This window comes from Emys orbicularis, chromosome 9 (assembly GCF_028017835.1).
Source record: "Emys orbicularis isolate rEmyOrb1 chromosome 9, rEmyOrb1.hap1, whole genome shotgun sequence".
Lineage (NCBI taxonomy): Eukaryota > Metazoa > Chordata > Testudines > Emydidae > Emys > Emys orbicularis.
In genome coordinates, this window is record NC_088691.1 from 49,050,113 (window position 1) to 49,062,411 (window position 12,299).

Here is a 12,299-nt window from a genome sequence, read left to right on the forward strand (position 1 = left end):
TGTACCTTTTAATTTCTGTTTAACTAACCTCCTCATTTTTGTGTCGTTCCCCTGTGACGGGTTCAGTCGCAGAGACCCCCTTGGGACTGTCACCTGATGTGCTGAAATCACTTCTGAGCCCATTTTCCCTGCCAGCTTGGGACTTCCAGAACCCTGCCTTGTTGAGCCAGACACGCTAGCCTGCTGCAACACAGACCCTGAGTCCGGGTCACACCCCCAAAGCTGTAGGCTTTAAGTGAAAACAGCTCTGCGGGTTACCTGACTCCAGCACCTAGACACCCAGTTCCCAATGGGATCCAAACCCCAAATAAATCTGTTTTACTCTGTATAAAACTTATACAGGGTAAACTCATAAATTGTCCGCCCTCTATATCACTGATAGAGAGATATGCACAGCTGTTTGCTCTCCCAGGTATTAATCACTTACTCTGGGTTCATTAATAAACAAAAGTGATTGTATTAAGTATAAAAAGTAGGATTTAAGTGGTTTCAAGTAATAACAGACAGAACAAAGTAAGTTATGAAGGAAAGGAAAGCAAAAACAAGCAAGTCTAAGCCTAATACATTAAGAAACTGATTACAGGTCATATCTCACCTTCAGAGATGTTCCAATAAGCTTCTTTCACAGACTAGACTCCTTCCTAGTCTGGGCCCAATCCTTTCCCCTGGTACAGTCCTTGTTAGTTTCAGCAGACATCTCAGGTGGTAATTAGGGGTTTACTCATGACTGGCAGCCCCCTTTGTTCTGTTCCTTTTATAGCTTTGGCACAAGGCAGGAATCTTTTGTCTCTCTGGGTCCCAACCCCTCCTTCTAAATGGAAAAGTACCATATTTAAGATGGATTTCAGCATCAGGTGACATGGTCACATGTCCCTGTGAGACCTCATTCTTCATTACCCATGGGCTGGCCCACACATACGCAGGAAGGCTTGCAGGTAAATAAACCCATTCACAGTTCATTGATTCTGAAGCACCCTTAATGGCTTCCACTTAATATGTTTACATCAGTAATACAAGTTTATATCTTATTTTCCTAACTCCAGACATAGAAATAATACATGCAAACAAATAGGATGAACACACTCAGTAGATTATAAGCTTTGTAGTGATACCTTACAAGAGAACTTTTGTATAAAGCATATTCCAGTTACATCATATTCACATTCATAAGCATATTTTCATAAAGTATATGGAGTGCAATGTCACATCCCCTTTCTGAAATTAAATGCTATTGTGTTGGGCCGCTGGGGTGTTTTCCCCACCACAGGGATGTTAAATTTAATTATATTATGGTCACTATTACCAAGCGGTCCAGCTATATTCACCTCTTGGACCAGATGCTGTGCTCCACTTAGGACTAAATCAAGAATTGCCTCTCCTCTGGTGGGTTCCAGGACCAGCTGCTCCAAGAAGCAGTCATTTAAGGTGTCAAGAAACTTTATCTCTGCATCCCTTCCTGAGGTAACATGTACCCAGTCAATATGGGGATAGTTGAAATCCCCTATTATTATTGAGTTTTTTATTTTAATAGCCTCTCTAATCTCCCTGAGCATTTCACATCACTATCACCATCCTGGTCAGGTGGTCGGTAATATATCCCTACTGCTATATTCTTATTATTCAAGCATGGAATTACTATCCATAGAGATTCTATGGTATAGTTTGGTTCATTTAAGATTTTTACTTCATTTGATTCTACGCTTTCTTTCACATATAGTGCCACTCCCTCACCAGCATGACTTGTTCTGTCCTTTCGATATATTTTGTACCCTGCTATTACCGTGTCCCATTGATTATCCTCATTCCACCAAGTTTCTGTGATGACTATTATATCAATATCCTCAGTTAATATATCAATATCCTCAGTCCAGCTCAGGTCTGCGTGGGCAAGCAGAGCGCAATCTGCTACACTCCCTGGAACAGTGACAGGGATGGATGAGCGTGGGAGACTGCTCCGTGGCTCCCTCCTCCATTGCCCAGGACAAGACAAGGTTCTGCTGCACTGCTCGGGAGGGGTGGAGGGAGGGCTGCAGACGTTCTCAGCGCACATCCTAGAGCTGAGCCATTTCCCAGGGCCATGGAAGCTCCAGGGCGCTTGGGAACAGCAGATGAGTAGGGGGACCAGTCTGCAGGGCATGGCCATTAAAGGAAACGGGCTGCCCATCAAAGAGCCAGGCCCCTTTACTGAGGGAGGAGCCAGCAGGGCGGGTGCCCTGCCTGGACAGTGAGACTCACGACACCCTCAGTGCCTGCGCCTGCCAGGCAGGACCCCACTCTATATCCGGCTGCTTGCTGCTGCTTCTCTCTCCGTGGTCTGGGAAGTGGGGGCTCGCCAGTGCTCACTGGCTCTGCTCCTACCTTGGAGTCTGGGTCTTGTCCTGGATGACTCCTAGGGATCAGCTGGCCTTCAGAGACAAACGTGCTTCTCTAGGGAGCGCAGAGACCCCTGGAGTGCCTCCAGACAGGGCTCATCCATACACCTTTATTCCCGGGCAGGTGACACGGCTCCAGGCCAGGTTTACACCTCTGTAGAGCCCCACAGGCACCAGCTGCTGTGGGCTAGCTAAACCGGTGCCACCTCACACTGTTAGTTGCCCTGGTACTGTTCTGTGTGTAGAGCAGGCCCTGGTGATTGCTCCCACTCCAGAGCTGCCAGGCTGCCCAGGACAGGGCCATCACAGCCCCCAGAACTCCACGGAGCAGCCAGTCCTGGCAAATTCCCCTTCCTGTTATCACCAGTCACACTGGGAGCCTGATTCCCATCCAGCGTTCCCCTTGATCTGTCTCCTCCCATCTTGCCCCCCATACTCTGCCCCACTACACAATCACACACCTTCTACCAATCTCTAGGCTCCACGCAAGACCAAGAACCCTCCTAATATAGCACCCGGGGCTGTCCCTAGACAGCACTGGGACGTGGGCCAGGCTATTAGGCTAGTTCAGGGGGTGTGCCGCTGGCTTTTAACTGGGCATAGGGTGACCAGACAGCAAATGTGAAAAATCGGAACAGGGGATGGGGGGTAATAGGCACCTATATAAGAAAAAGACCCCAAAATCAGGACTGTCCCTATAAAATCGGGACATCTGGTCACCCTAACTGGGCACGCGTTAAAGAGAGTGTGGTGGAGCAATGCACAGGGCAGGGAGCTGGCCTGTGGTGGGGAGGGAGCAGGCCAAAGCAGGTCAGGGGAATCATGTGGCGGGGGGGGGGCAGGCATGTGGGGGGAGTGGGACAGGCTGACACAGAGAGTGGGCAGCATGAGAGGGGAGAGAAGTTGCGCGAGCGGGGAGTGTGAGCCAGTTCGCGAGGGGGGAGTAGGCGTGTGAGGGGGGAGCGTGATGGGCTGGTGCATGGGGGGGGGAAGCAGGCGCACGAGGGGGGAGTATGATGGGCTGGCGCATGAGGGGGAGCAGGCGCGCGAGCAGGGAGCGTGGAGGGGCGGGCCGGCATGTGAGGGGGGAGCAAGCATGTGAGCAGGGAGCGTGGAGGGATGTGTTGGCGTGCGAGCAGGGAGTATGGGGTGGGCGACGTGCAAGCCGGGAGCATGGAGGGGCGGGCTGGCTGGTGCGTGTGAGAGGGGAGCAGGTGTGGAGAGCGTGGCGGGACGTGCGAGGGGGGAGCAGGCGCAGGAGCGGGGAGGGGCGGGCCGGCACGTGAGCGGGAAGTGTGGAGGGGTGGGCCGGTGTGTGAGGGGGAGCAGGCATGTGAACGGGGAGCGTGGAGGGGCAGGCCGGCATGCGAGGAGGGAGCAGGCGTGGGGAGCAGGCACAGGAGTGTGGAGGGATGGGCTGGCACCCGAGGGAGGCGGGGTGGGGCAGCGCACGAGCAGGGAGCGTGGCAGGGCTGGGCGGGATGGTGCATGAGGGGGGAGCAGGTGCACGAGCAGGGAGCATGGAGGGGCGAGCCGGCACGTGACGGGGGAGCAGGCGTGCGAGTGGGGAGCGTGGAGGGGCGGGCTGGCATGCAAGCGGGGAGCGTGGAGGGCCGGGCCGGGCCAGTGCAAGAGGTGGAAGCGTGGAGGAGCGGCCCAGCTCAGCATGCAAGGGGAGTGTGGAGGGGCAGGCCGGTGCGCGCACAAGCGGGGAGGGGTTGGCCAGCACGTCGGGGGGATCATGGAGAGACGGGCCGGCGCATGAGAGAGTAGCACGCTGCAGGCAGTGGTGGAAAGGATGATACACGTTGCTGAAGTAGGTCGCCTTTGTTTTTCAGGAGAAGGTCACTAGGCTGAAAGCCAAGGATACCAAGCTGGAGACAGACAAGCGGAGGCTGAAGGAAGTCCTGGAGGCAGCTGAGAGTAGGGCCACCAAGCTGGAGCTGAGCTGTCGCTCCGTGGAAGGGGAGCTTCAGCGTGTCCGGCTCAGCCTGGTGGACCGAGATACCGAGATCCAGGCCCTGCAGGAGCAGGTCCAGGCCCTGCGCTGCCAGTTGGGGGACAGCGAGAGCAAATCAGCCAAGCTGCAGCAGGAGCTGGGCCGCCTGGGTCACTCACTGGCCCAGACAGAGGACAAGGAGAGCCACCTGAAGGACAAGGTGCAGAGCCTTTCCCAGGCACTGACTGATGCCTCCACGGGGTCCTCCACCCTTCAGGAGAACGTCTTCCAGCTGCAGAAGGCTCTGACAGCAGCGGAGCAAGACCGCCGAGTGCTCCAGGTAATGGTCCCACCCCTTCTCCTCAGCACTGGGCGAGCAGACAATGTAGGGGTGGGACTGAGCAGGGGGGAAAGGGGTCAGCGCAGCCTCTGGCCCTTTGGATACAGTCGGGAAGGCCGTTCCACCTGCTGAGCCCACCTGTGTACATCCCAGTGGGGTCCAGTCCCCCCACAAACACCCCATGCTGCAGGATGCACCGTGCCCCACCAGCCTGAACAGGGGCTTGTAAACACTCCCTTTGGTTCCAATGCACTGCGGTTTGCCCAGCCCAAATATCGCAACATTTTGGAACAAACCAGTTTTTGGGTGAAGCTTGGCCCAAGGGGAAGCTGCCCTGTTCAGAGATCACAGGGAAGCCAGCTGGCTGCAGGACCCCCCAGGAGGAAGTTTGCAGGCCTGAGTTGGGAGGTCAGGCTAAATGGGCAGAATGGGACCTTTCAGCCTGGAAATCCACAAACCTGTGGATTTAGCATGATGTCAGTGCAGCCCTGTAATCAGCCTAGCCTGCTTGGGGCTGGGCCCTGGCTCTCCTCCATGGCTGCAAACATTAGCAAACCTTTCAGCCAGCTTGGCCTGAGGTTTGAGTTGGTGCACAGCATAACCAGGGCCCCAGTAAGATGGTAATGCTGTCCATACTGTTCCTCTTCTGTGGGGTGATGTGTTGTCAAGCTAGAGCTGCCATCAACAAGCCATTGCAAAGAAAAAGGGAGCTGTGCATCCAGATCAATTCCAGCCGGTACATTCCCCTCCAGAGCCACAATGTGCCATCCACAACTCTGGAATCCCTGCAGAGAGTGCATCCACACCGCTGACCTTGAGGGAGTTACTGTGGTGTTTTGCCAGCGTGAGCACAGACTCAGACTCAGGATATAAGCGCAGATGGCTGAGGTCGGGGCTGTCTCTAGGGGCTCGGAGCCTGTGGTCGCTGGTGTGACTGGCATGCAGAGATAGCTAGAAAGAGAGTAACAACCTGGCCTGCCCCCAGTCCCTGCTGATCCTTCTGGGAACACAGGCTCTTGGCTGGCAGTAACTCAAGTCTTCAGCTGACACTTTTCAGTGCAAGGTGAATGGCTAAAAGAGGTGATCTCCATCCCTGATGTGAGCTGGGCGAGGCCCATGACTATCAACGTGAGCTGTTCATGGAAGATTCAGCAGGCCTGTGTGCACCCACACTTAGCTACAGAGCTGTACATCCCAAAGGCTCTTCTGGACCCTGGATTCCCAGCTGATGAAGGCTGTAGTCTTTCCTCTTGGGGCTGGACCTCACCATTGTTATCTACGTGTTTGACCCCTCAGCAGCCTGCTTTCTCCTGTATATGTGCAATGCCATGCACACCCATGGCACTGCCTCATAGAGAAAAATAAGAGCATAAGAACAGCCATACTGGGTCAGACCAAAGGTCAGTCTAGCCCAGTATCCTGTCTTCTGACAGTGGCCAATGCCAGGTGCCCCAGAGGGAATGAACAGAACAGGGAATCATCAAGTGATCCATCCCCTGTCGCCCACTCCCAGCTACTGGCAAACAGAGGCTAGGGACACCATCCCTTCCCATCCTGGCTAATAACCATTGATGGACCTATCATCCATGAATTTATCTAGTTCTTTTTTGAACCCTATTATAGTCTTGGCCTTCACAACATCCTCTGGCAAAAAGTTCTACAGGTTGACTGTGCGTTGTGTGAAAAAATACTTCCTTTTGTTTGTTTTAAACCTGCTGCCTATTAATTTCATTTGGTGACCCCTAGTTCTTGTGATATGAGACAGAGTAAATAACACTTCCTTATGCACTTTCTCCAGGCCAGTCATGATTTTATAGAGCTCTAGCATATCCCCCTTTATTCATCTCTTTTCCGAGCTGAAAACTCCCAGTCTTATTAATCTCTCCTCATACGGCAGCCGTTCCATACCCCAGTCATTTTTGTTGCTCTTTTCTGAACCTTTTCCAGTTCCAATATATCTTTTTTGAGATGGGGTGACCACATCAGCACACAGTATTCAAGATGTGGGCGTACCATGGATTTATATAGAGGCAATATGATATTTTCTGTTTTATTATCTATCTCTTTCTTAATGATTCCCAACATAGTTATAATGAAACTATGCCAATTCATCCCAGCTGGGGACCTGGCCCATAGGCTCCAATGGAGCGACACCGAATCACCCCAGCTGGGCACCTGACCCGTAGACTCCAGTGGATAGATGCTGAGTCACCCCAGCTGGGGACCCGGCCCATAGACTACAGTGGAGCAAAGTCGAGTCACCCCATCTGGGGACCTGGCTAATAGGTAGGGATCTGGCCAATAGCTGGGGACCTGGCCCATAGCTGGGTATCTGGCCTATCGTATATTTACAATGACAGAGCTCTGTACTGGGATACATAATACATATATCTTGTTGCACATGCCAGCTAACACGTGCAGAGCATTAAGAACAGGCAGAGCTGAGGTAGCAGTCAGTTCCTGGATTCTGAATGCTTCCTCTGAGAGACCCATTCCTTTCTCAGGAGCGCTTGGACTCCGTGCGGCAGGCGCTGTCAGACAGCAAGAGGCAGAACCACAGGCTGACGGACACCATGCGCATGCTGCAGGACCAGCTGGGAGAGCTGGAGTTGAGGTGCAGGGAACTGGAAGCTCAGGTCGAGCACCTACAGGAGGTGAGTGGGGGAGAGAGGAAGGATGGCCTTGAGCTAAAGGCCCTAGACGCAGCCTCAGGAGATCTGATTTCAAGTCCCTGCTCTGCCACAGATTCCTGTGTGCCCTTGGGTGAGTCACTTAGCCTCTCTAGGCCTCAGTTCCCCCTCATAATATTGCTTCCTTTACCTGTTTAGATATGGGGCATGTGTACAGCACCTCGTACGGGGGGCCCTGATCCTAGTCAAGGAACCGGGCAGTGTACATAATTCCCGAGGAGCAGCTGGAACATAGCAAGGGGGGGAGTGCCAACAAGGAGCAGAAAGAAGATGGGAGGAGAGGCAAGAGCTCAGACCCTCCCATCCAGCTAAGTAGGGTCAGCATCTGGATGGGAGCCCTCCAAGTAACCCTGCTGTGGGAAATGAGACTGGTGACTCAGGAGATAGCACGCCTTCCTCTCAGTTAGTTAAGCAAATATCCTCCCATGAGGCAGAGGGCCCTTTGCCACTGAAGAGACTGGGCTCTCATTGAGACACAAAACTGTGGCCCCAAGTATTTGTGTGCATTAATGACCCTACATCCCTTTTACAAGAGGAGGGGAGTTAGCTTCAGTGGAGGGGCCTAATTGCAGCTGGGGGAAGTAGATTTTGGCTAGTGCCGTTTCAGCTGCATAGAGTAGTCTTCACTTCCCACAAGCCTGTTGTGTAGTGTAGCTCTAGGCTGTTAACCAGCTGCTGTGTTCTGCCCCAGATGTGCTGACCCTTTTACCAGGTTGTCTAGGCAGCACCCCCTTTTGTGGCACATCAAGACATAACTCACTCCAGCGCAGGTCTCCAGTGGTCAGGTGTTGCCCCTCCTGGAACTGATGCCATGGTGCCTTCAACCCCCTCCTATGGCACACTGAAGTCTTACCCTTTCTGGTGTGTGAGAGTCCAGAACGAAAAAGAAAACAGTGCACTTCAAAACCAGGGCTCCACCCTTCTGGTCTGGGCTTGTCTCCCTGAGGCTGGTCCCTTTTTATCAGTCTGCCTGGCTCTGGTCGTCCTGTCCACCACATGGCTCCTCCATGCCACAAGCTGCCTTAGGCTCTCGTCTGTAGCTGGTGCCGTCCCCAAGGAAACAGCAGATCTCTACTCTCCTTCCCGGGGCTAGGTCTCTTCCACCTTTCAGCTCTTCTCTCCACACCTGCCATTGGTTGCAGGTATAGCAGGATGGGGTCAACTGGGTCCACAGGCTCTCCTTAACCCTGTCATTGCCAGTGTGGGGCCTGTCTGCCTCATCACAGCTTCCAAGACACAAGAGAAGTAACAGCTGTTTATACAATGGTTAGTAAAACCCTGTGGGATGAAAGGGGCTATATACATGTAGGGTATTATTTAATTACGTATTGGTTATTATGTATTTATTTATTATGGGAAAGAAGACAGCAAAAGATGGAATAGAAAAAACAGCAAGAGGAAGCAAGATAGAGACACAAATGTAGACTGGTAGGGACTGTGGTTTCAGCTGTGTGGTGTAAATCTTGTTGAATTATTCCAGATTTACATTGCTGGACTGAGAGCAGAATTGGGCCCACAGAGAAAGTCGAGAAGAGAAACCAGATATACAAACATTGAGGGAGCCACAAAGCCGTCCTCTCTGAAACTGTTGAGACCCATTTTCTGGTGGTGTAAATTGGCACGGTTCTTCTTCAAGTGATTGCTCATATCCATTCCAATTAGGTGTGTGCGCGCTGTGTGCACAGTCATCGGAAAGTTTTTCCCCTAGCAGCACCCGTCGGGTCAGCTATGGAGCCCCCGGGAGTGGCACCTTCATGGCGCTTGTAGCAGGGTGGTCACCCCGCTCCTGCCCTGAAGGGCTTAAAACAGCCCTGGGAGAGGGCTGTGGCAGGGGAAAAGCTGGGCTGATTGGGGGAAGCAGCCACAGTTGGGGCCACGCCCCAATCAGGCCACAGCTGGCCCCTATAAGAGGGCTGAGGGCCAGAGGCTGAGACAAAGTCTCTCTCTAGCTTCTGAGAGAGAAGGACTTGGCTGCCTGGGAGCTGAGAAGGGTACCTAGGGTGGAGCAGTGCTGGGGAAGGGCAAAGTGAGCTGAGGAGCTCCAGCCTAGTAAAACCCAGGCTGCAGGCCTCGTCAAAGGCCTACAAAGGGTACTGGAGCTGCAAAGGGGCAGCCCATAGGTAGGCAAAGGCAGCCGGTCCAAATCCCCTTGCCAATGATGAGTGGTTTATAGACTTCAGTCTGCCCCAGGGAGCGGGGGCTAGATGATGACTGACCGTAGCCACTGAGGCAAGGTGGGGATAAAGGGTTGGGGGTTCCCCTGGGTGGGGAGACCCAGATGGTGGGTTACTGCTGGGGCCGAACCCTGACGTAGAGGGGCACGAGGGTCCGAGAGGGACACAGGGGCCAGCGGCAGGTGAGACACCGGCCTGCAGAAGGCGCTTCGGGCTGGAAAAGCTAATTGCCAGGACGACCAGCAGGAGGCGCCATGCTGGTGAGTTGTCGCCCCGCCACAGTGCTCAATATATGCCCTGCTGTCCCGGTGCCTCCTCGGTTCCTTCTTACCGCCAGTGATGGTCGTTGGAACTATGGCGTCTTGCTTAGCAAGTTCTCCATGTTTCCCTAGCTCTTGTTTTTCTCGTTGTTTCTTACATCTTTTTACTTAGTTTATTTTAGCAGTAGTTTGTAGCAGTTGGGCTGGGGGGGGTTACCGTCTATCCCGACCGCTTTTTCTTGGGAGGGCTTTCATGCCCAAGTCCCAGGGCTTCAAGCCCTGCAAGTCCTGCTCCAAGCCCATGCCAACGGGCAACTCCCACGACACTTGTCTGAAGTGTCTGGGGGAGGCTCACCAAACTGATCGGTGCAGGATTTGTAAGGGGTTTCGCCCCAGAAACAAAAAGGAGCGAGATTTTCGCCTTAAGCAGCTCCTTATGGAGGCGGCACTTAGACCTCAGCCTCCTTCAGTGCTGCAGGACCCGGCACCAAGTTCTTTGGTGCATAGCACCCTGGCAGCAGTGGTGGAAGTGACACCACTGACAGACTGTAGCAGAGAATTGCGAACCGCCACTCCCCGGCACCGAAACCAGCAGGATCGACCCAGCACCACTCCCACTCCCCGGCGCAGAAGCAGCACCAGAAGCAAGGGAGGAGTGGCTCTCCATCCCAGAGGCCCACCCCTCTGGAGCCAGCCAATTGGGTGTGTCCTTGTGAGGAGCACCCAGTGCCTAAGCCTGCGGAGATGGCACCGTTGACTTCGGCCCTGCAAGGGGGACCGTCGAGTCCGGTGCCGTTGGACTCCCATCGCCATGACAGCGCTGAGGTCACCTACGATTCATGCCAAGCCTCCAGTACCACATCGTATGGCACCATCTCGAGGCAAACCAGTGATGATCCGGCTGTCGGCACCACTGATTGAGTCCCGGCAATGCTTGGAGTCCCAGCGCCGCTTGCAATCGCAGCACTGGTTGGACTCACGGCACCGATTGGACTCACGGCACCACTCCAGGTTGCGCCAGCACTCCTGATCGCGACGGCGATCCGCACATTGGTCCCCTTCAGGAAGCAGGTCCTGGACCCGGCAACGGTCCCGATGTCGCTCGACGACCCCGTGTAGCTCCAGGTCACGGCACCGCTCCCCACCCTCGCGGCACCACTCTCCAGCTCACCTCTGCTTGGCTCAACCCTGGCCCTTGCGGTCCCGATCCCGGTCCTCGTACTTGGAGGTGGAATCTAGGTACTTGGAACGGGACCGGCACTGGTCCGGCCGTGGACGCTCTGAGGTGGGGGAAGGACCGTGGCCTGTGCAGTGGCAGGGACCAGCGCAGTGGCCATTTTGGATCCCGTGGGCGAACCACTAGGCCCAGGGCACCCAGTCTAAAGGCTCCCAATCAGCCACCTCTGAACCAAGGGTGCCGGAGGCCTCAGCCAGTCGCCCCACCCCTAGGGGTGCTGAGGAGGCACCATGCCCCTGTCCCCCCTTGGAACCAACTCCAACTCCGGTTCCTGAGCCTGGGGCTACCAGCGACGCAGGTTGTCAGGCTCCTGATGAGCAGAAGGGGAGGGAGGACCCTGTTCCCCTATTATCCTCTTCGTCCTCCTCCCCAGACGAGGCCATCGCAGGCACTTCCATCTCTGGACCGCCTCCTGTAGACAGCCGCACCCACTAGGACCTCCTGCGCAGGGTGGCACGCAACATGGGCCTGCAGGCCGAGGAGGTGATGGAGTCAGAGGACCCGGTGGTCGACATTTTGGCCCCAGAAGGTCCTTCGAGGGTGGCTCTGCCCCTCATCAAAACTATACAGGCCAATGCCAAGACTATCTGGCAGACTCCGGCCTCCGTCCCTCCCACAGCCAAGGGCATCAAGAGGAGGTATTTTGTGCCCTCAAAGGGGTACAAATAACTCTTTACGCACCTGCAGCCCTGTTCATTGGTGGTTGCGGCTGTAAATGAGAAAGAGGGGCAGCAGGCCCCAGTGCCCAAGTTCAAGGAGTCCAAGCGTCTGGACTTCTTTGGGCATAAAGTGTACTCTATGGGAGGGGGTCCAGCATAGAATTGCCAACCAGCAGGCAATTCTGAGCCGATATAACTTCAACTCCTGGAACTCGATGCTCAAGTTCAAGAGCTTGTGCCAACTGAATCCAGGGAGGAGTTTGGGGCCATAGTAGAGGAGGGCAAGGTGGTGGCACGGACCTCTTTACAGGCCTCACTGGACGCTGCGGACTCGGTGGCGCACACCTTGTCCTCAGGTATTGCCATGAGGTGCACCTCATGGTTGCAGGCCTTGGGCCTTCAGATGATGCAGGACCTGCCTTTTGATGGGGCGGGCCTGTTCGCAGAGCAGACTGCTGCATAGCCTAAAAGACTCAAGGGCTACTAAGAAATCTTTGGGTATACACATCCCAGCAACCCAACACAAGCATTTCAAGCCCCAGCAGCAGCAGCAGCACTCCTACCCTCCTCAGCCGAGGCAGGACTTTTACAGGAGAAGGAGCAGAAACGGCAGAATGAAGCCTTCGAA

General features: G+C 54.5%; 1 protein-coding gene across 1 annotated transcript in view; it reads left to right on the top strand.

Annotated features, from left to right (window-relative positions):
• The window catches only part of CROCC2 (ciliary rootlet coiled-coil, rootletin family member 2), a 146,194-nt gene that overhangs the window by 116,645 nt on the left and 17,250 nt on the right, over positions 1 to 12,299 (top strand). Inside the window, exons 32-33 of the mRNA XM_065411392.1 lie at positions 4,211 to 4,651; positions 7,156 to 7,305. Coding sequence (XP_065267464.1) covers positions 4,211 to 4,651; positions 7,156 to 7,305 — 591 coding nt within the window. The remainder of the gene's footprint in view (positions 1 to 4,210; positions 4,652 to 7,155; positions 7,306 to 12,299) is intronic.